At 42.9% G+C, this 24,271-nt stretch overlaps 1 protein-coding gene across 3 annotated transcripts in view; it reads right to left on the bottom strand.

Annotated features, from left to right (window-relative positions):
• The window catches only part of TBC1D8 (TBC1 domain family member 8), a 50,725-nt gene extending 29,829 nt beyond the window's left edge, over nucleotides 1-20,896 (bottom strand). For 2 of the 3 annotated variants that reach the window (XM_027718053.2, XM_027718056.2), the window contains exons 1-3: nucleotides 20,652-20,896; nucleotides 6,940-7,095; nucleotides 1,128-1,246 (exon numbers count right to left, since the gene is read on the bottom strand). In XM_027718053.2, coding sequence (XP_027573854.1) covers nucleotides 1,128-1,246; nucleotides 6,940-7,095; nucleotides 20,652-20,778 — 402 coding nt within the window. In that variant the 5' untranslated portion in view covers nucleotides 20,779-20,896. The remainder of the gene's footprint in view (nucleotides 1-1,127; nucleotides 1,247-6,939; nucleotides 7,096-20,651) is intronic. The other variant, XM_027718054.2, reaches the window with a different exon arrangement.
• Between the last annotated feature and the right edge of the window lie 3,375 nt (nucleotides 20,897-24,271).

Raw genomic sequence — 24,271 nt, 5'->3', positions numbered from 1 at the left:
TTGTACTTGGTCCTTTCAGTGTGTCTAAGACAAAATGCCTTTTTTTAAAGAAAACAGGATAAAAACTAGGATTTGTACAGTGATGTTTTGCCTCTGTACCCTTCTTCCCCAGATTCTGAGCCCACTGAGATCACAGCAGCAGGGTTGAAATTCACCAAAAGCATTATCTTCCTACGAAGTTCCAAACCAGAAAAGGGGCTATGGGGGGAAGAGCACCCCACTAAAAACTCTTAGCGAGGAAACGCTAGCAGCGGGACCTGAGGCACAGCAGTCACCAGTGAATCCATAACCCCACCAGCCATCACCATGCTGCTCTTGGAGCTCATATTTCACTAAAAGCAGAGCTCAGAACACCAGGCTAAGTTTTACCCACATGTTGTTATTATTTTAAATCTGGTCTACGATCACAAAATTCCTTTACTTTTAAAATTCTTTAGCCGTCCAAATGAATGCTCATTTCTCCAACCCTGGGGCCAGCCAGCAGCTTCATGTGCCTGGCCACGACCTCAGCATTCTGCAAAGCCAGTGGCAGTTTCTGTGCCAGATCCTGACGATGCAGGTGCTGTTGTGCAAGGGCCTTTTCTCCTGTCCCTGTGCTGCAGGGACTGAGGTGGCACCCACACGAGGGTGCAGATTCAGGCCCCGTGGCTATCACCTGATGTCACCATTGAGCCCCATCAAGAGGGACAGATGTGTGTAAACAGGCAGGAGAAACTGATGGGTTAAAGTGAGGAAAAACACGTGGGATAGGAGGAGAAACACAGTAAGGAGGAAAAGCTGAGATACAGGAAGGGAAAGTATTTAACATAATGTTTTGGAGAGATGGAGGAACTGAAAACAGATGCTGAAGACAGCTCGGCTGCATATCACAGGGGAGAGAACAGTGAAGCTGGAAAGGGACAAGTGGGATAAAGATTAAATTAGATACTTTGGTTTTGAGCTGTGTCCAAAAAAACACGAGTACAGATTCACAGACACTGGCCACATCAGTTGCAAGAGCCACACAGAAAACTAATAATGTTTAGATGGTCAAAATCAATTATGAATGGCAACAACTTCATGACATTACTTCTAATAGACGATATGTAATTGGGCAGGGAATGGTGAAAGTGAGACAGTTTCCTTACCTTCACCTTCCCTTTGACAAAACTAACAATATCTTCTTTATTGTCAAACACAGACAAAGTATGGAGCAAGTTTTGTTCCAGCCATTCCCAGTGCTGGTTTATTTCCTCTGCAGTGGCACCTAGAAAAGAGAAAAATAGTGTACTGAAACTAATCCTACAAAATAAAATTGCAAGGAAGAAAAAAAATAATAAAATGCACTATTTCATAAATTCATTACAAGAAACTGAACTTTCAACCTCAGAATTCTTAGTAGCAAACAGGTCAAAAAGGCCTCACTCATGGCAATATAGTTAGAGAAAAAACAAAACCCTCTTTGTTTTAGAGAATTAGTTTTAGTACTTTAAGTTTTATCTTCTCAAATGCTCTCAGCCAGCAAATGCTGCATTAAAAGTCAGAGCAGAAAAAACAGCAGAACTTCATCCTGAGCTGCTAAACTGCAGCTTATTCTGACACGATGTTCCTTAAGCGGCCACTGGAAACCTTTGATTTATGCCCTGTTCCCAAAAGTTCCTGATCTTCCTGTCTCCCTCCCTCAATATGCACATGCATATACGCATCCCACACAGACATGCACACCCTTTGAGAGGAACACATATAATCTACATTTTATTTCAAAAGCTCTCTATAATCAATAAAGTACTTTTAAATAAAAGAGTTTGGTTCAGCAACACCTAATAAAGGTTCTACAAGAGCACATTTCTGCCGCTTGGGGAAGAAATAAAGCAAATAGAAATCTTTGAAAAATACAGATTTTCAAATCTTTAAAGCTTCTTTCTCTAAAGATTTATGTGAGAGTTTTGTTGTTCTTTTAAATGTAATGTGTTCACACTAACTCCAGAAATAATATTTCACTCACTAACTATTCGCTTTGGCTCTTTCCACTTGAAACAGAATTGTCTATGCATGACACAATGACAGAAAACTTAGAACAAGACAGGCAACACACAGGGCCATCAGGGGAAAAGCTGGCCCCTCCAGATCTTACTGGTCAGTGACTAAACGTTACAGGTAAAAAAGTAAAGGCAGCAATAGTTTCCTCTCCTAGTGCCTTGCTAGTGGAAGAAAGAAGAGAAGTTGTTGGATGTAAGAGACACACAAATTACAGATGAATATAATAATAATATTAATTTCAAATAGAAGACCCATTTTCTCAATATTTGTTTTGTGTATAAATCAGAGATACATCACATTGCCTCACAACAACAACAATAAAAAAGACAAATCTAAGTAAGGATTTTCCAGTTTCCTCTGCTCTGTTTTCCATGCAGAATGCCAACTGGCAGGGAAACTTTCCAAGTTTTAACGTCCCTGGCAGGAAGGTCTTGTAATGGAACTTCATAAATATCATTAATCAAGGTCAAATTAAAAAAAAACAATCATGAAAGAAAAGACACTTAAATGTCCTTTAGGTAAAGAAAACAAATTATATCTATAACAGTAATTTTATACTGAAATGGCTGCAAAAAGCAAATACTGAGTCGAATTTTTATTTCTGAGCAATCTAAAAGATACCAACTCTATGGGAGAGCTGTCAGGCTGCCTCTGGTGAAATAAGCCGTGAGCAAGACGCCTTTCAGAGCAGCATCCACACTGCTGGGACTGCTCTGAACCTGGGTGCTGGCAGTGGTTATATCCTGTGGGGGCTACTGCAATCTTTCCTTCCTGCCTCCAGGGATTCCGCTCAAATACACAAAGATCTTTTTGCCCCTTTCATTTGGTCAGGCCAGCTCCTCAGCTTCTTGGGTCCTTTCTTCATTTCTGATTTCCATTTCATGCTTTAAAGTTGTCCTGTGATTAGACCCAAGCATTGCCAATATCTTCCTTATTTCTCTTCCTTATTCCTCTTCCTGTGCTGCTCCTCAGTATTTTATTCCACCTTTTACCCACCTTCTTCATCTGCCTGTGCCAAGTGTTTTGTCTAACCACTGCCTCATTCCTCATAATCTCTTCTTTAAACCCACTTCTCACCAATCCCTTTGCTTTCCCTCTCCTAAAACCTACTTCACTTGACTGAGACTGGAGTTTCTGTTTTGCCCATGAGCCTCCTGAAAGGAATATTGTAACTGGCTCTACATTAGGGCCGAGGTCAGCATTTTTTTTTCTTGTTCTGGTATAACATGACTAACCATATGGATTGAAACATCTCTGCCAGAACAGTCATGCTTGGATTAGACTTCCTAGCAGCCCTCCGAGATTTGCAAAAGTCTGTAACACAGATCTGACCATTATGTATATATTATCATTTAAGCCCACAGCTCCTGCAATAGAGGACTGCCAACACACGATTAAAAAAGGTCATTTTATTTAACTGCCTACTGACATGATGGCTATCTGTAATGAAGTTACAGTGGGAGACTGGAAAGAGTTGCTGGAGCTGCTCCTTGCCCGTTCTATAGAGCACCAGGAACCTTAATTTGACTCACTGCTCCCTCCAAAGCCTGTAGCAGACTCTTAACTTCATGTTTGCATGAAGCACCTCGCTCAGACAGGGCAGAGCCAGGTGAGCAGTGACAGCCTCTCCTGTGTGGGGAAGGTCCTCCTCCAGCTTCCCAAGAAAGGGATTGGGTGATATTCCTCTGACTCCTATTGCCAGCACCAGCTCTCCCTTGGACACTCATATCAGGGTTTCACAGCAGCAATATTATTCAGAAACAAATTCTGCTTCCAAGGTTCTTCATTTCTGTGCAACTCTAGCAACCATGCATGTCCTACCCACACAGCATACAAAACAGACCTCTCTGCTTTCCCTCTGTAACTGTAAATCTCATTTTCTCAAGGATGAGCATCCATTCATAAGAGCCAAAGAGAATTTTAAAAAACATTAATCGAATAAGTTTATCTCAGCAAAGTCATTCCAACCAAGCTAGTTTTTGATTTGTAGGTTTTTTTAATGTGAAAAAAAATAAACCAAATTCTGTGTACAGTAAAAGTGCCGATAGGGCAAGATAAGCCCCAGAAAGGAGTACTGCATATGTTCAAATAATCAAGAAGCCCCATGACAGCAACACTGAGCTTACTTTTCCAATGAAAGCTACCTGCCTTCATCAGAGGACTGTAACAGCATGAAGCTCTTAAATTTCTCCATGAGATGGCATTATTTAAATATAAAAAGGAGGGAGGTAGGGATAGAAAGCACAGAGAAATTGCAAAACAAAGAAAACGCAGCCAAAACAAAAATAGCATAAATAGACTTTACACAAGCTTCTTCACACACATCTGGGCCAGGGAAAAATTCCCAATATTAATGGAGAACATGCAGAGGGCTCACTGCTGAAGTAAGGAAAAATTGCTGAACGAGCTTGTACAGAGGAAAAGGATGAATATATAGACTGCCTTTTCCATTTAAAGGACTACTATGTCAAATGCCATCAACAACATGCCAACATTTACATTAGCTAACTATTTCATGGCTTGATTGGTATAAGAAAGAATAGAATAGAATAGAATAGAATAGAATAGAATAGAATAGAATAGAATAGAATAGAATAGAATAGAATAGAATAGAATAGAATAGTTTTCAGTTGGAAGGGACCTACAACAATCACTGAATGGGTCAGGTTGGAAGAGATCACAGTGGGTCATCTGGTCCAACCTCCCTGCTCGACAGTTCTTGAATATTTCCAGTGAGGGAGACTCCACAGCCTCTCTGGGCAATCTCTTCCAGTGCTCAGTCACCTCCACAGCAAAGACGCACCTCAGGATACCATCGCCCTTCTTGGCCCCAAGGGCACATTGCTTGCTCATAAACAGCTAGTTGTCCACGAGGATCTCCAGGTCCTTCTCCAAAGAGCTGATTTCCAGCAGGTCAGCCCCCAAGCCTGGAGTTATTCCTCCCCAGGTGCAGACCCTGCACTTGCTTTTGTTGTATTTTAGACAGTTCTTCTCTGCTCATCTCTCCAACCTGTCGAGGTCCTTCTGAACGGCTGTAGAGCCCTCTGGGTATCAGCCACTCCTCCCAGCTTTGTGTCATCAGTGAACCTGTTGAGGAGGTATCTGCCCCTCCACAACCAAATCACTGATGAATAAGGTAAACACTGGGCCCAGTATTGAACCCCGGGGGACACCACTAGTGACAGGCCTCTAACTAGATCCTGTGCCACTGATTACAACCTTTTAGGACCTGCCATTAAACCAGTTCTCAACCCAGCTCACTGTCCACTCATCCTGCCCACACCTCCAGAGTTTGCCTATGAGGATGTTGTGAGAGACAAGGTCAAAAACCTTGCTGAAGTACAGGCAGACAATATCCACTGCTCTCCCCTCATCCATCCAGGAAGGATTTTCATCGTAGAAGGCAATTAGGTCTGTGACACATTATTTTCCTCTAGTGAATCCATGCTGACTACTTCTGATCACCTTCTTGTCTTCCATGTGGACAGCGATGGCCTCCAGAATGAGGTGCTCCATCACCTTTCCAGGGATTGAGCTGAGGCTGACTGGCTGGTAGTTCCCTGGGTCCTCCTTCTTGCTCTTTTTGAAGACCGGGGTCTCTTCCAATCCTCAGGGACCTCTCCTGATCACCACAACCTTCCAAAGTTGATCATGAGTAGCCTCGCTATGATGTTCACCAGCTCTCTCAGCACTCATGGATGCATCCTGTCAGGACCCATGGATCTGTGAATGTCAGGTTTGCCAAGGTGTTCTCTAACCCAATCCTCCTTGACTGAGGGAAGTCTTCCCTCCAACACTCCTCTACCCCGGTCATCTGGGTCAGAGATTCCCAAGAGCTGGACTGGTCAGCAAAGACTGATACAAAGAAGATGTTCAGTACCTCTGCCTCCTCTGCATCCTCTATTACTATTACTAGTATCTTACTAGGGTCTCCCCTCCATTTAGTAACGGGCCCACATTATACTTTGTTTTCATTTTGTTATTGATTTATTTGAAGAAGCTCTTCTTGTTGTCCTTGAAATTCTGGGACTCATCTAGTCCAACTGCCTGACCACTTCAGGGCTGACCAAAAGTTAGTTAAAGCCTGTTATTACCAACATTGTCCAAATGCCTCTTAAACACTGAGAGATTCAGTGGGACATCAACCACGGCTCAGAAGGAAGCCTGTTCCAAATTTAACCACTTCCTCAGTAAAGAAATGCTTCCTAATGTCAAGTCTAAAGCTCACTGGTCGCAGCTTTGAACCATTCCCAAAGAAAAACTGCTGTAAATTTCAGTGCGAGGATTTTATAGATAGGAACAGAAGGGATAAGAACAGCCCTGCAGATTGGCCTAGCAAGAACAGGATGAATGGAACAAATGCATTCAGATGGCCTTTACTGTGCCATGGCAAGGTTGCTGCCACTCATGTCGACATCACTTTCCTGAAGATGAGCTCCACCTTCAGAGGTTGCAGAAACACTGCAAAAGGGATTAGTGCACAACAGACCAGGCAATTAGACACTCCTCACTGCAACAACCTCCTAAGTCACTACCATCTTCCAAATGTTCCAGTTATGTTTCATTATATCCAAGTGTGCTAAGACATTTCACAGTGAGCAAGCAGAACACTTTAGCAGTGAAAGCCTAAACTAAGTTTCTTGCTGTAAGGGACTATTACTGCTCTGCAAGAGATAAAAACTTAACACAGCAAAACATTCTTAGCTACACAAGTTTTCTATAGAAATTTAATGTTCCTAGGAAACACCTTTTCATAAGTCCTATCTGGGTTTTTAACCAGAAGTTAATTTGGTTGTTAAACAAGCTATAGGCAATAGCTTTCCACACACACACAACTAGCTGGGGTTACCTCGAGCATCCTGGACATGCAGACACTGACCATGCTCAGAACCAGTTTGGGGTTTTCTGTCTTTGACTCACCAATAGCTATGGCCCAGTAAACTTCTGATCCGTTCAATAACTCACCACATGCAATGGCAGAGTAAACCTGTGAGCCTGGAACTTGCAGTAAAATTCGAAATGGAGCGACGCGTGCGTTAGAGTCTAACACGGCGTCCAGGGCACCAACCAAGCGACCTGCAGAGAAAGAGGGGGGAAAAGAGGATTACCACTAGTTTTCACTTCCGTAGCCTACAAGTCATTTCACATCTGAAGACGTAAAATTAAAACACAGAACGTAACGATAACGATTCCTCCCCAATTTTATGCTGTGATTTATAGGTGCTCAGAATGCAAAAGGCAAAGCAGATTAGAAGATCAAAAGCATACAGAGTTATTTCCACTTCAGGTTTTGCCTCATATATATGTATATAACCACAGAATCAAAGTGGAAAGACCTGAGGGCACCTTAAGAAGTTACCATTCCAGCCCCACTCTGAAGTTGGATAAATACACCTATGCCATAAGCGGTGTTTGTCTAACCCGTTCTTCAAAACCTCCAACAACCAAGATGCAACAACTTCCCCAGCTAGCCTCTTCCGCTGTTTTCATTAAGTATTCTTACCAAAGAAAAAACCAAACCAAACGAAAACTACCCCAAACAAACAAGCCACCCACCAAAATCTTAAACTTTCCTGCTAAAAACTAATCTTCCCCTGGAACATGGAGAGTAGTTGGCCACAGGCACTTCTGATGTTAATGCCTGACATAATGAAAAAGTATCATCATAGTTTCCTATCCTTTAATGATTTCTCTTTTTCTAAAGAAACCCCAATCAGCTCATCTCTTCCTTATGGGTCATATTTTTCAAAAAGTTCATTGTTCTTAAGCTTAAACTGGAATCTCTCCAGCTTATCTTTAAGCATGACACTCTACACTGGACCTGATGCTCACTGCTACTGAAGTCTCAGCCACAAGCAGAATGGGAGGTCACTTCCTGGACTTTGCATACATGCCACTGTATCCAAGAGAGCTTGGGGCAGTATCCCACTGTAAATCAGCACTTGATATCAATACAGGCAAACTCATTTTGAAGAACTGGAGCAATTGCTGCCTCCAAAAAAGACTTTCCAGTCTGGAGGTCACCCGGAGTTGCTGGCCTTTCTTGCTACCCATTCCCTCAAGCAAGCAAAATCAAGCTATCCATGAAAGTTATCTGAATGCCATGATTTGCATATTAAAGTAACTCAGATTTGGTTTATGGTGCTTACAGATAGCAATTCAGGAGTAACTTTATATTCAGTTCCCCTGTGCATCCTGCAGAGACACAACCTCTTAGCAAGTAATGGCTTTACCATGTGTGCTTATGTCACTAGGGTATCCAGGAAGTTCTCTGCAATATTATGTTTTCCCTTAGCACATGTAATCTTTCCAACCTGTTGTATTTTTGTTCCTTCAACATTAACCCAACACAAAAGGAACTACTCTCAGCCTCCAAAACGTTTGCCAGCCCTTAGCACCACATGCCATTTTAAAAATGGCATTCTCCAGTCCATCACCCAAGTGATTAATGGAAACCATGGAGACCTACAAAGTCCTCATCCTAATTGCCTTCCTACTTGGACCACAAACCATGGCTAATTAATTTGAGTATAGTACAACAAAACAGCATTGTAACCGCTTTCTGGCCTAAAGGTGTAAGAAGCTCACATGGAACAGCATCAAAAACCCTCTGAGAGCGACCTTGCATCCACACTCACTGTTGATGATGTTTTCAAAGCCAAGCAGAAATTGGGCAAAATATGTCTTAAAACTGTACAGGGAAATATACTTCACCAGCAGTTTTCTTGTCAGCTAAATATGTGACTAGATGTTACACCCATCTATTTAAAATGGAGATCTGAATTTGGAGACCAATAATACATAAAATAGCTGAAATTGCTAAATGCTGTCCTGTAATTAAAAGAAAAAGACATAAAAATTCATCCTAGTATAAAAGGTAGTAAATTACCTGTGCTGACAGAAATCAAAACACCAACTTCGGCGTGCAGTCTTAAAAACAGCTGGACTAAAGCCAGTAAGAGAGCATCAAATGATGTAGAGACAAAAATACGGTTTAACTTTCAAAAGACTTGATCCACCACAAGAAAGAAAAAGAAGAAGAAACTTATGAAGCCCTGTGCACGTTTCTTCCTGATGACAGACCTAGGAGAAAGATTTCCTTTCATTTCACTGAAGCCAGAAAAAAGCCAATGAACAGCAAGTGCTACCAAAATTCCTAGAGAACACTTAAAGAACATCTAATTTGTGAAATACCTTTTTTTTTTTCAGAAACCATGGAAAAACATATGAAAGCACAGAAGTAGCTGCAAAATTTTGGTTTACTTCTTAGCCTGTGCAAAATTAATTCCTTTTTCTCTTCCTGAATAACAGACCAGAAATACCAATTCCTCTTCTCACTGTTTACTTCTGCTTACAATTTCCATTTTGCTTACAAACTATCAAAAAGAAACCCATTCCTCCTTTGACTGTACAAAGAAATAACCACCTCCCTTGTCTAAACTACCCATAGCTAAAATATTAACTAAAGATGACAAAGAGGAGCCAGAACTAAGAATCAAAGAGAAAAAAAAAAGAAAAGAGTATGGGCTGGCTCCACTACAAAGGCTTTGCAAGGGCTCAGGAACCCCACACCTAAATCAATCTAAGCCATCGCTGTGGCTGACAGGGGGTCCTGTCACATCTCACCTCTGCCAGAAAGTTCTGTGGTGGGGTTGCTCCAGAGGGAACATAAGGGGCGGTAGGGGAAAATAAAAGCAAGCACTGCTGAAGTTGAGCAAGCACAAAGAGTGGGTCCCATCCCCATGTTTTGGTCTCATCCAAAAATAAAGAAGAGACTGACAGAGGCAGAGAACGGAGGAAAAGGGAATTACTAAGAGTGCATTTGCAGGAGCATGAAAAGGAGTCAACATTAATATATACACTCAAGCCTAACACGATCATTTAGTTGAAACTGTCGTAGCATGAAAATCACAAAAACTAGAGGCAAAATTTTTCCAGTGCAAGTTGCCTCATACTCATTTGGGGTAACATAACATCAGAAAATAAACAACCTAAAAATCCCTAAACAAACAAAAAACCAAGAAACTTTATGCAGTATGCTGATTTTGAAATCTGCTTTGAAAAATACCGAGCTTGTGAGCAAGCACCGTTGTAATAATATGTCCTAACAGTTTGTTCCATGTAAGGGTCTTCTATAAAATGAATCTGTTTATAAAATAAAAGGGTCTCTGTCTTGCAAGTACATATAAATGATATAAAGGGTCCTCTGGCTCACATGTTCATGCATCAGCTTGCCTTCGGTCAGGATGATGCAGACCTCTTCTGCATCACAGGCAACAGCAAAACCCTTTATACTACAGGACAGTAAAAAGTGAAAGGAAACAGAAGAAGAAGGGGAAAAGGCAGAAGAATTGCTACACAGGTTTTCTTCCCAAAACTCCCACTGCTTTTTTATTTTTACTCTATATGGGACAAGACTTTTGGGAGGAACGTAAAATTCAGAGTACCTCTTCCCCTTTTACGAGCCACTTCACCAACTTCTTGTCCGCTTTTTGACCTCCCAAGACTCAGAAGTATTTCAGGAAAAGCAATTAACCATACAGTAACTGTACTAAGGAAAGCTGCAGACGTAGGTTTAGATAGCCTTCTACTACAGACCACTGACAGAACATTGCAGGTTCCTCAAAAGGTACAAGTTTCTTCATGCAAAAAGACTATTTCCAGGATAAAGGTCACATGCAAATGTCCAGTGTAGTATGTACACTTTTGACAAATATGGAGGAAAAGACAGGAGAAGTGGAAAAAGACCCTTTTCTACTGAAATTATATGCTTTTCCTCAACAAATCTGATCACTTTAGCTGGAACCTGGGTTTCAGGTAGGGCAACACCTACCTGTACTTTTTTAGAAAGTTTATAAAACACATCTGGAAAACTCACTACAAATCCCACACTTTACTTGGTAGTTCTTATTTCACTGAAACATCTACTTTCATGCATACTTTGTTGTTTGAATACTGGAAACTGGATACCTCCAAGTAAAACAAGACTGTTGTACTTCCAATTGCAAATCCATTTCTATCAAGTGTACATGCACACTGTGGATAAAATACAGCAAATAAACTGGAGTATAAAAATTACCAAGGAACGATTTCAAATTCTACAACAGGTAGGGACTGTCTTTCCTTTACAGAGATCAACCTGTAACCAAGTACGACACAAACAGGACATTGTGCAGCATGAACTTGTTGAGAATTTCTTCACACACATACACACAAAGCAAGGATTATAAGGATCAGGTTCTCAAATGAACTATCACAAGTGCACCACTCTTCATCTTTGAAGACATGGTTCCTTATACCCCACAGAAAGATAAAAAATCCCATTACAACTTATCTTGTGTCATGTTCATAACTAATCCAGGAACAGGAACATGTTTACAGTAAGTTAACTTAACACCAAGTTAAGTTAACATACCATATCTTTCAAACTAAAGAATGCAGGCTCCTTTTCCAAATCGTTGTTAATTATCTACATGGTATTTCAAAAATCCTTTCAAACTTCCAAGATTCTGGGCAGAGGGTGATTAAAGCTGAACTCAAACTAAAAACTTGGGCCGAAAAACTATCTATCATTTCCATCTTTTAGGATAACATTCAAGAGGCAGTCTAAGATACCCTCTACATACAGCAAGATGATTTCTACTTACCTCCATCATATTCTAAAGGCCTTAAAGGGAAGTTTTTGAGAACTACTCAAATGCCTTCCCATAAAAGGGGTGGTCACTTTGGCAGCTGTAAGGCAGAGGAACTTGAACTGATCACTTAGAAGTCTGGGACCAATAAGTTAATAAAATCCTACCAAAAAATAAAATGAAAAGGCAAAAGGTCAAAGCTGCCATTGCCTTTTTTTTTTTTTTCTGGGAGGGCCGGTGGGGGAAGAAAAAAATAAAAAAAAAAAGAAGAGTTAAATCTAAGCCTAAGTGACAAGGAAGCCTGAAGTACGACAACACTCAGCAATGCTACCCTTTCAGTTTTACTTTGTTTTTAAATAAGACATCTGGTCACCACAGCCAGGATCTTTTGTTTAACATGAACTCATAAATTCATTACAAAGCGGAGAGTGAAAGCAAATGTAGTTCAAAGAAGCAATTATATGTGGTATCTGCAATTAGTTAATAAGAAATTCTGATGGCACTTTTAAAATCTGAGGAACAGCAGGTCAGATGCACACACAGGGGCACCTCTTCCCACCCATCTGCCATAGCCCTGAACCCCCCAAATGAAGCACTTACACCCCCTCTTCCAAAATCAAAGGGGTGACATAGAAGACAGAGTCCAGCCTGTGTCTCCAGCATCCTAGGCAACAGCTTTAGTCACTGTACAAGCAAATTGACCGCTGCAGAAATTTGAAGAAGAGAGAAAATTGTCCTTTCACTTCTCTTAAGTCTACTTGGAAAAAAAAAAAAAGACTTGAGATTTCCATTGCACCTGAGACCAGCATGGCAGGACAGATGTGCAACAAGGCCCGACTTAAAAGTATTTCCCAATTCCAGTCCTTCCAAGAAAACAGGCAGAGGACCACCACCGTACAAGGACGCAAACCAGATTGCCAAGATGCTTAGTGACTCCAAGGCTGAGGCTTCTCTCAGCCACAGGCACCTGGTACTTCCAAAATAGGAAAGTGATGGCACCACGCGGCTGCTCCGCAGGGACGTGGAAAAGAGCAATTGGTGGTTACACTCACTCATATTGTGCCAAAGCCATGTTTTAAATAGTCATACCCCTCTTTCTTTTTTTCAATCAGACTAGGTTACTTTTGTGAGACAAAACCACCAAATTGAGGCATTTACGATTACAGTCACAGCACAGCATCCTTCCATGCTATCGCTCCAGTACAAAGTCATGAAGTGGAAAGTATGTCTTCCATTTCATCCTTGGGAGCTTACTGTGGCTTGCTACATCTGCCCCACCACAGAAAGCTGGGGGCAGAAAGAAAAATAAGCCCAGCTGTCTGACAAAAGCTATACTTTATCCAAAACGAGAAAGTTCTTCCCAGGAAGAGGAAGAAGCTAACAGCACAGGTTGCTTCCCAGTGGTTGCAGTTTTGTAAGGAGAGTTAATCGCTGCAAGAAGCACTCTAAGCTGTTCAAGCACATGAATTGGGAGAAAAGAGCAAATCAAACAATTCAGACAATCATAAAAATAAAGTTGGGTTTTTTTTAAGGACAGTGAAATTGAACTAACAGCTTCAATAAAGCAGAATTAATCTCGGCTTTCTGAGGTAGAAAGCACTCCATACCCTGAATCCTAATTACACTTCTTCACATAGCTTCCTCTATCCCGCAATGATTTGCAAACAACTAGTCTCACAATAGCCATGGTGGGCAGCAATTAGCCACGCTAGAGGAGGTAAGCAAACTGGAAGAGCCCACCATCAGGCAGAACACAGGGAGGAAAACATGGATGTACCCATTCCCTAGTCCCTGCCATCCCTGTGCTCCAGCTGATGGAGCAGAAAGCTGCTTTTCACACCAACCAGGATAAGCTCAGCCTGACAAAAGGGCATTCCTGGGACAGCACCAAAGAGCAGGGACTGATGCCTGGCTCTGCAATGCATCTTAGAAGCTCTCTCTAGGACCAATGTCCTTGCTGCAAGAGAGATGGGGGGGGGTTATGAAGCTGACTCCCACTGGGCCTCAACCACCTTAACATGCAGGAGCCCTAACCAGTGACCACAACCCCATGGGTGGTCCAAGGCAAGACCCATAGCTGAGATGCACTGAGGATCCACTGCTGCCTCCTCTTACAGCCCAGCCAGAGAGTGCCACACATCCCAAAGGCACTAAGCATTATAGGCTAAGGTGGAGATTTTTGAGCTGCACCCCAGGACATGGCCCAGGACAGTGGGCACAAAGCTACTGTTGGCCAGTGGTGGCCCCCAGCATAAATATTTGGGGACACCTTTCATACTACCTTGATTTGATTTCTCTAAAAGTTCCAAACTCAGATGTCAAGCAGGTTGTTACTTTCACTCAGGCCTCCCTAAAATATATGTTTTTTATGGACAGGAACACCATCTTGGCTTTACAACAGCCACGCTGTCTTCATTTGCAAAATTATATCAAAAGGTTTTGATACAATACAGCACCCATTAGAAAGTATTTCTTATTATGCTTCTAACACCAGAAAAAAAGTTGCAGAACATATTTGAGTAAGTAATACAAAAAAAGACGAAGAAGGACTCCTCCAACAGCTGTAGGAAGGCTGTGTTTCCTTTGTAATGATAAGGGCTCACCACACTCAAAGATAAGCACAGACAACATTAGATTTCAGCATAAAGACCTAATGCTCCAAGCATTTATTCACCCAGGGAAATACTCAACATCCAAACTCTTACAATACTTCCAAGGCAGGCTTTGCTAGATCAAACACTGCCACTAGGTAAATTGCTTTCTGCTGAGCTGGGACTTCTTTAAATCTGGCAAATAACGGTAACAAATTACTTAATTATTATTCCTAGGTCCCAGTGCTCCAGGGAAGGTGGACATGTTCCTGGATGTGACGCTGAGCTCTTGCACTGGACCACCACCTAGAGAGGGAAAGACCATGCACCCTCTCTCCTGGCATGGTGGAAATGGCATCACTGCCCTGGGGCACTGGTTATTTCTCCTCAGCCCTGCTTCCCCGTGGGCTGCTTCCCCAGGCAGGAATGCTGCCATGGCAGAGCACTCACAGCTGCTTATCTCAGTCCTCTGCCATCAGTCCAGGTCACGCCAAGCCTATTTTTATAGCCCTGAAGGCCACTGAGCCAAATGCTTTGATTCTCACATTACAAGTGAAAATACCTGAAACTGTTTTCCACCTGAAAATGGACAAGAAGATGGGATATACAAGCTGCTGCTGCAGCCCTGTACATTATTCAAACACAGGGTACTAATTGGGGCAATATAAAAAAGTCTTTCGCTTTTTCTGGTGTGTGCTGTAAATAACACTGAACAGACCGAACTAGTGCTACCTAAACTCTGCCACCACAGACATTCTTAATTATTTTACAGAGAAGACATTTTTTCCTATGAGGGGAGTGAGACACTGAAATACATTGCCCAGAAGTTGGGGATGCCCCATCTCTTGAAGTGTTGAAGGCAAGGCTGGATGGGGCTTTAAGCATCCTGGTCTAGTGGAAGATGACCCTGCCACATGGCAGGGGAGTTGGAACTAGATGGTCCTCTAAGGTCCCTTCCAGTCCCCATGTTCTATGATTCTCCTGCCTTTTCCTGCGCCACTTGGCCTCCACAGCATGAAAATAAAAAGACACCATAGCTGTTTACTGGATTAGTCTTGCACAAGTTGGTGGTCAATCGCTAAGCAGACACAACCCCACAGTCCCTCCTTTCGAACCAAAGGTACTTCCTCACCTTTAATATTAGCATTTAACACAATGGTAATATTTCAACACAACCATCTGCATTTCACCTTACACATCTGTGCCTTAGGATTAGGAAATACCCCAGAAAGCCAAGCAGAGGGGGCCAGAGAAGCACACAGAGATCAAGGAGGCACAGGGATCAGGAATCTGAGTGCCCAGTTTTGCAGGTAGTAGCCTGGCCCCCTGCTCCTATCCTTCCTTCCAGCTCAAACACTGTAGCAAAGAAGCCATCCTCTTAGGAAAGAGTTCACAAGTATGCACGCTCCTTAAAAAAATGTTTCAGTAAAATAGAGAGATTAAAAAGGGGGAAAAAAACCTGCCCATCTGAATTCCAGTTGTGGGCAAGGCTAGATAACATTTTGACAAGAGTCCAAGCATTTAATAAAGTATGCAGATTTCTCTCTCTCCTGTGCAAGGCTTCAGAGAGCTGTTCTTTAAGAAAACAAAACACGAATGCAGACAGTGAGCATACCAATATCCTTTATTAATATCAGCATTGTGGCATCTTCCTCTCCTCAAACTGCTGCATTTGAAATAAAAGTGTTTTGTTTGGGTGGTTTTTTTCCCATCAGCACTCAGGTTGAGCATTTATCCATCCGTAACTTGTTTTGGTATCCTGAACATATTCTAAGACAAAAAGACAAGCTGTTTTGAAGACTGTATTGGGATGCATCTTTTAATATGATTCTAAGAATATGCTATTCATTTTGCCTTCCCACTCTCCAGAAGGAAAAAAAATTTATTTGCTTTCTTTAGTAAAAATCCAAGTCTTCATGGTATTTTTGCCCCTCTCCCTGTAATGAACAGGGGCCATCTAAATGGATTCCCTGTCTGAGTTGAAAGAATCCTCAACCACTGTGGTCCCCTTGCTTCCCTTCCCTGAAATTGACTCTATTATAAAAATTATTTACTTCAGGCCTTGGGAGGTGCCCAGGGCTACTAAAAGCTGAGGTATTAACAATGGTTACAGGACCGCTTGAACAGAACAGTATGAAAGAGCAGCAAAAGATATTTTGCTTTTTTAATATCCAGGAAAAAGACACAGAGCTTACCAACAGCCCATTTTCTGTATGCATTAAAAAAATTAAAATCCAGGCAAACGGAAAATAAGAAAGAAAGGTCTTATCACATAACTAGTCAAATCTCCATTCACAACCAAGAGGTACTCTGTAGATCAGTTGAAAGCTATCACCCTGTAAGAATTTTATTTAAAAGAAAAAATTAAATCCTAAAATGGGACTTTATTTCAGTTGCTGGCATATAGCTCATGGAAGTCTATTTCTCATTCCCACCACATTTGTTTTTACTAAAGTAATAATAAGGTTCAGATTCACATACAGAAGATGCTTCTTTTTTCCAGTGTATTATCTTATATTTAGAGTTGTGAACCGTAAAGGTTTATATGAGCGGAAGAAGAAATGAATTTCCTTTCAAAATGTTCATCCTCTGCGATTTGCAAACAATGTAAGACCATATCCAGTTTGGAAAGTGCCCTGAGCTGAAAATGGAGGCTGGAAAAATAGTAGGGCAAGATATCATAACTAAATTAAAAACATGGATAAAACGGGAACAAAACATAATCTTTTACTGATCTACTTCAAGCATGAAGTTTAAGCAGCACTGTATCTCAACAAGACAAAAAGCTACTTGAAATAAGAGTTCATACTAAAGTCTTACTTAATCTCATTTATAAAAGGGAGGATTCACAAGTGTTTAAAAGAATCCTGAGAGGGGTTTTATATGCTAAGAGTGTGCAATATGAAGCACTGTATAAACAGCAACTGCAACACTAGCTGCTTGGTAAGAATGAAAAACTTCTCTCAGTCCAGCACTCTTGATGAAATTGTTCCCAACACCTCCCAGAACAAGCAGTTTTACTGTCAAAATGCACAAAACTAATCTAATCAAACAGAAAAGTGCATGAAGCTTTCAACATCATCTAATAAAAATGAAAGTAGTGGTTCACTTAAAGACTAAATCATCTTGTAGTATTTACCATAAGGCATTTGACAGTATTTTTGACTAATGGCATCTCAAGCTTATCCTTAATATGTAACTCCAGAACCAAAGATATTAGCAAGTATGAAATCCAACTAACTTTGACCTGTCAGTCATAGCTACATCACAAGCCTTTTTTGTAGGGATCACTAAAAGGCTCTCCAATTAGGCTAAGAAAACCCCAGAACAAACAGAAACTGATGAGCTAAATAATTTTTTTTAAATCTATAACTTAAAAATAGTTTTTAAATTAGTTATTAGTTAAAAAATAATTCATGTTTTGTAAAGTATTTCTAAAACATTATCATTTTCCTTCCTAACAGAGCTGTCAAGTAGAGATCCAGGTGAAGTGGCAAGCTAAACATTTATGAGCAAAAGAATCTCTCTTGGGAAGACAGAACACAAAATGTCACTGGTCAGGTAAGGAAGAGTTAAATACAGCCTCCATCATTTTTTGTGCCAACTGCTTGCAAGCCCAGTGCGCATTTGGTAACTGCCCTAGGACACAAATTAAATAACAGTAGGAAATACAGTCTCTCACTTACAAACATCTGCTCAGAGGCTGACTAAAACACAGTACATGAAGAGACACAGATACAGAAGAAACGCATTTGTGCAAGAGATCTTCTCTAGTCCGTCCTTCAGAAATTAAATCCACATAAAATATACCCTCCAGCTGTGCTAACCTACTCCCTAAAAGACAAAATGCCTTGGTAAGGAAGAAGTGGTGTCCTAGAAGAAAAAGAGACATGTAAATATGAGAATTGGGCCATAAAACAGATGTCCCTTCATAGGTTCAGTGCAAATAGCATTTTGCAGCAACACGCACAAGGACAGCTCAGGTGTTGCACCCTTCCACCTTGTTTAAAGCAAATTACATCTCGAGTGGTCTGCTGCCCCGTCTACACTCTTATGAAATCTAGTCTTCTGGGGATTTTGTTCTTCTGATCCCACATGGGTCTAACATGGCCTGAGGATACACAGCCTCCTCCTCACCGTAGGAGTTATAAAATTCTCTTTTACCATGGCACCTGCCTTCACGTACAGGATCTTCACATCTTTGAAACTTTCACCTTTTCATCAAATTTAACTGCAACTGGTCAGGGTTTATGTTATTAAAGGGAAGAGAAAACAGACATGGATACTGCTCTCATTTAAGTTTTGTTTCCCCAGTGAAACAAACATAACTTTTGGCTCCACTGCTTGGTAGACCATCCTCTGAAATACAGCAGTGCTTTACTGCCCTTTGTATCTGCCAGTTTGGAAATGCCAGGTACTAACAAAGTGTCTCTATAGTCATGTAAAGCAAGAATCGGGAGGTAAGCTTTGCATTGAAAGCAAACAGTTACCAGCAAAGCCCAGCTGTTTCTCAGTACAGGTCTCCATTTTGTTCATTCCAAGTGAAAACTGTGAAAAAAAATTACACTATCTGTCTAACTCCAGCTAGGCTTAATGCTCCATAACTCTTGCATTTTGGTTGTAGGACTCAAATTTCTAAGCCCTTTTAAATACAAACATTTCCAAATGGTTTAAGAGACTGTCAGAATCTACAGTTCCCTTGCAAAATGTGTGAGACCGGAGCAGCTTTCCCTTGCCAGTCAAAAGAGATTTGAGCAAGCCTATGCAATGTAGATTCAGTAAGATGATTCACATAAAACTTAACCAGAGAGAAAAGCAGTTTGTTTGGTTTAAGCTTGCAAATTTCTATAGTGAAAAGCTCAGGCACGAGGCATTAACATTTGTGAAACTGAACCTCATGATTGTCCTGGACATAGATCAAGCAGCTGTAAATAGCTATTTTTAACTCCGAAAATTAATCCACATCGTCCCTACTGTCACAGAAGAGTGGTTTGACTTCCATACAGGGGGCAGGGGAAAACACTGAGGGTAAGCATTTAACGCGCTGGGAAAACTTCCATTTCATTAGTAATACATGGATAGCATGGGACCTACCAAGCCACAGTTAACTTTTGTGCACTTTATGCACAGACAGGAGGATAAGTTCTGATTTAAAAAAAATAAAAAAATTGCAGAAAGCAGTATTATGCAATGGCAAGGGTCAAGGGTTCAGGAACAAAAGGTTTTAATAAAATAAATATCAAACGTGGTAATGCAGTTTCTTAAACACCGTAGAAAACACTGACTCTGAAAATACCAGACCATCCTTTCAAATATATAAGCCACCATTAAAAATTCTCATTTTGGTAAGGTACAAAACAGCCTCAACTGCTTTTAAGTAAGAGCTAAATTGTTAAACTATATTGTTTCTCCAAACCACTGTTTGTTTGAATTCAGCTGCTGATGTCTTTGAATCAAAAGTTTGGCCCGAATTCCTCACTCTACAACGTCAGTGCAGCCTAACGCAGCGTTCTCGCCGGAATTATTCACGGATCCATACTGTTGCGAGAGTACAGCGTGATCCTTCTTCTCCGAATATATCCTTCACTACACGTACCTGGAGTGCCACATGGATACAACGTGCCTGCTTTACAGCCACATAAGCCGTAGTATAATTAACGCCAAAAAAAAGTGGCAATCCACTTTTCCACAACACTGAATTAACAACCCCTTCCCCCTAATGTCATGTACCGTCCAAAAGCCAAGTCCTATACGTATTTATACAGCTCTCGTTATCGAAAGGGTAGGTGAGCCGCAGGTCGCGGCCGGTCCGGGGGGGGAGCACGGGTGGCACAGCCGAACGCGGTGCCACCGACAGCCGCCGGCATCCCTCCACTCCCGCCGCCGTCCCCCGGGAGCCCCCCGATAGCGCTCCCCAGCCGTCTGCTGCGGCCGCAGGCACCGCCGCGGCTCCTCCTGACTCGCTCCGCGGCCGCCCTTAGTCACGCTGAAGAAACCGTCGGGAGAGGAGCGCGGGGAAGTAACAATAAAAGTGGCTTCAGCGCCGCTCAAGGCTACGAAAGGGCGAAGCTGCTCCCCAGGCAACTCGGGGAGAGCCGGGGCCGCCCATACCGCCCGGCCGGCGGCAGCCTGCGCACCGCCCGCGGCCGGGGACCCGCGGCGCCCCCGCCCTCTCCGCGCTATCGCCGAGCGGAGCCGAGGCCAGCCGTGCCGTGCCGTGCCGTGCCGTGCCGTGCCGTGCCGTGCCGTGCCGTGCCGTGCCGAGCCGAACAAAGAGGCCGCTCCTGGCTCCCCCAGCCCGACCCGCCGGCGGCTCCCCCGCGCGGCCGAGCTCCGGAGGGGCAGATGCGGGGGGGACCCGCCTCCCGGCCCGGCCGGGCGCCCCGCCGACCCCCGCGCCACCAGGTACCCGTGAAGCGGCCACCGCCGTCTCCGTGGCCCCGACGCCGCTGCAGGATGAAGTAGCCGCTGCTCTTCTGAGTGACCCACAGCTTGAGGGCGTTCTTCAGCAGCACCTCCTCGGGCTTCAGCCACATCTTTCCCCGGCTCGGCGTCTCGCTCTCCGTCCCCTCCGAGCCCGCGCCGCACCCCAGCCGCCCGAGTCACATCGCCCCCCGCGGGCTGCGCGGCGCCGGCTCCGGCTCCCTCGGCGCGGACCCAGCCGCCGGGGAGGAGCCGAAGGCGGAGCCCTAGAACGGACCGCCCTTCCCGCGGAGTTCGGGGCTTTGTGCCGCAGCCGAGCGGGTCCGCGCCGCCGGGTAGATGCGGCTGGGGGCTCCGGCTGCAATTGAGGGGAGCAGGAGGGAGGTCCAGGCTCTTCCTCTCGGGGGTCTCATGGCGCCCCGAGCCCCACACAGAGCACAGTGGGGTTCCTGCGGCACCCCGGGGTCCCGGAGGATCCCCGGCGGTGACTCCCGCCGTGCATTTTACGGAGGTTGGTGTCCTGTCCCCGCACCCCCAGTATGTGTCCACCAGCTCCTGCACCTGCGAGCCTGTCCCACGGTCCCCGCCGTGGGAACCGCCAGGACTGCGGGAAGGAAAGGGTGCCCTGGCCTTGGGAAGAGGTGGGGAGGGTTGGGGGACTCTGCTTTCCTGTTTCCTTCTATATCTCAGCCTAAAGTGTGAGCCTGCAGCTGCTTACTTTGATGTTTGAAGGCCAATGCTTGAAGCCTCGCCCCTCAACTGAAAAGTCTGAATCTAAATTTTACAGGGTTGGTTTTTTCTCTCATTTTAGGAAATAATCTGGCACAGCTTGCGATTAAGTTGTTAGCAGGATCGTTTGTGAACCTGCACAAGTGGTTACTGCTGCAGCACCTTATGTTGGTAATCCTCTGACACTGTATTTTACAATTTTATTAACACAGATGGCCATTAATGAGGGTGGTGAGGCACTGGAACAGGTTGCCCAGAGAAGCTGAAGATGCTGCATCTCTGGAAGTGTTCAAGGCCGGGTTGGATGGACCTCTGAGCAACCTGGTCTAGTGGAAGGTGTCCCTGCCCATGGCAGGGCGGTTGGAAATAGATGATCTTTAAGGTCCCTCCGAACCCAACCCTTTCTATGATTGAAACATGACCAATGTACTTTCAGTCACAGTCCATTTCCAGGTAACATAAAATAATAAATAAGTAGCCAGCTGCTAAACCTCACTCAATCACTCTTCTAGATTAAAGACCCCAGTCACTGTGGGTTAAATCATATATAAATTTCAGTAAAGATCCCTCTAAATAGAGAATTCTGACTAGGGAAAAAGATCTGAGCTTTGCTTTACCAACCTCAGCCTATTGTTACATGAGTTGTGAACTTCCTAACTCTTTGAAAGGGACCAGTGCTGCAGTGTGCTACTTAGCAAAGCCAGCAGTAATTCTCAGTAATTAACTGGGAATTGGAAGATGCCCATGTGGACTGGTTTCCATGTGCCAGTCAAAATTCTGTATTCAGCTGCAGTCTGCTAAACACTGTGTGATCTGTGTTCTTTACAATTTCTGTGTGCAGCAATGATTTCATTTCCATACATAGAATTGCAAGCAAGCACTTTGAACATACTACTTGTCTGATATAAAAATAAAAGCTGTTAAAAGGAGAAGAGGAACATACACATAATAATGTATTAAAAATTAATGAGCGTAAGGAGAAGTTGCTTTAAATGCTCTTGCAGGATAAGAATAGCTCAGAGGTTTTCCCTGCCCCCTAGAACTATCCTGAAGATATGTAAGTCTTGAAAGTTTAAATGCTTGGTGAAGTGTGATGGTGAATATTCACTGTGCAGATATTTGAATATTCATTTCTGTTATTGTTTTGAGAGTGTTTTTTACATTCAACCTTGGGGTTTAGGCAAGCTGATCTGAGACATAATTGAGAAGAGGACCAAGCAAGTTGTTGACCTTTGATGTGCTTTTGAGCTTGAGAATTAGCAAAAGAGTAAAGCAGTTGGTTTCAGGATCCAGCATCATGCACACCTGCTCTGGTAATTACATCCTGAGACAGGCTTCTGTTGAACCTCACCAACAGTACTCCTTCAGAGTCACCACATCCAAGTTATCCCAACAACCATTCAATCAAAATGGGATTCTTCATGTTTTTTGAGTAGCTTTTCCAACACATGGAACTGGTTGAAGGTAATTAAAAAAGAAGCTCTAAGAAATGGCTTCAGAGGGGCAAGAGGGGGATGGATGAGATGAGGAAAGTCTCAACCAGGATGACAGAGTAAACCAAAACACTTTCTAGTATATATTGTAATAAACACATCTACTGAAAGCAGGAGCATCCTTCTTTCTCAATGTGGCATTGCATGCACATCTGACATCCTGAGGCACCGCTTCTGCCTGAAAACTAGATAGTCTTTGGCAACAGCTAACAAGAGGTTTATGTAGGACTGGTTATTTTCACAGCAGGTATTTGAACAGGATTTCGATGATGTGAGAATCTTCTGAAGTCTCCTGTGAGGCAATAGTTTTAAAATGCTTGTGTCTGAAGAGGTAAATAAAACCAGGGAGGATGACAATCTAGTAGATTATTAAATGAAAAACAGAGTGCTGTGAGAAGTTACACATCTTTTTATTTATTCTCTGATGTAGTCTAGAAAAGATGGGACTATCTTACTCAATCGCTTGAAGGTACTTAAGGTTAGTAGGCCAGAGAAAAATAGCTTTAAAAAATGAAGATGTATTTGAAAGCAAAGAACTGAAAAATAATGTTTCTGGCCTTATGCCACCCTTAGCATGTACTCTGAAATGACTGTGTTTGTGTTATTTATGATGCTATGTATCTTTTCTGAATTTCAGTATCAATAGCACATGGCAAGGAGTCTGTCATTCAGCCTACATTAGAGCATCAGTCATACCCAGAACAAATTGCAGAGATAGTGAGCATCCATGAAATAGAGTACAGATGGCACAGGGAACAATCACAAGGAAAACTTTGCTTTCCCTTATTGCCTTTGTAACTGACTGCCTTCCCAGCCCTAGTCAGGCCCTTTAACTTCACACAACTTCATCTTTTTTCATCCATCAAACTGATATATAATTTTTATTCTGGATGTCACTGAGGTGCTCGGGGAAGGCAGATTCCTCCTGTGCATAAAATGAATAATGCTTTCATTGACAGGAAAGAGGCAGCCATGGTGCTCTGGGCCTCCTGCCTGGGTCAGCCTACATCAGAGGGGAGCTGGCAATACTTGAACAAACTTAGGGGAGTGTGATTGTGCTCTAGAATAGGCTCCAGGACTTGAAGGTGCATCGTTGAAGCTGATGCACGTATCGGCTGCCACAAAAAGAGGTTGTCTATGCTCCCTCCCTGCCCCTGTCAGACCTTCTGTAGTGAATTGCATTAACTAAACTAGTTGAAAACTGACTGAAATCAGCCTGAAAACAGGCTGATTTTTCAGGCAGGAGACTGTAGGGAGATTCATTTGCATTTATCATGAAATGAAAGCCTAAAGATGGAGATTATTTATACTTTAAAAAAAAATGAGCTGGAATTTGGCTAGCATTCTGTAGGTGCACAGTCCAATCATCTCCATGTTTCCAGTT

This window comes from Pipra filicauda, unplaced genomic scaffold (assembly GCF_003945595.2).
Source record: "Pipra filicauda isolate LSUMZ 115617 unplaced genomic scaffold, ASM394559v2 scaffold83_size3615187_pilon, whole genome shotgun sequence".
Classification (NCBI taxonomy): Eukaryota; Metazoa; Chordata; class Aves; order Passeriformes; family Pipridae; genus Pipra; species Pipra filicauda.
The sequence above is the reverse complement of the archived record's forward strand: the minus strand, read 5'-3'. Positions and strand labels throughout refer to the sequence as shown.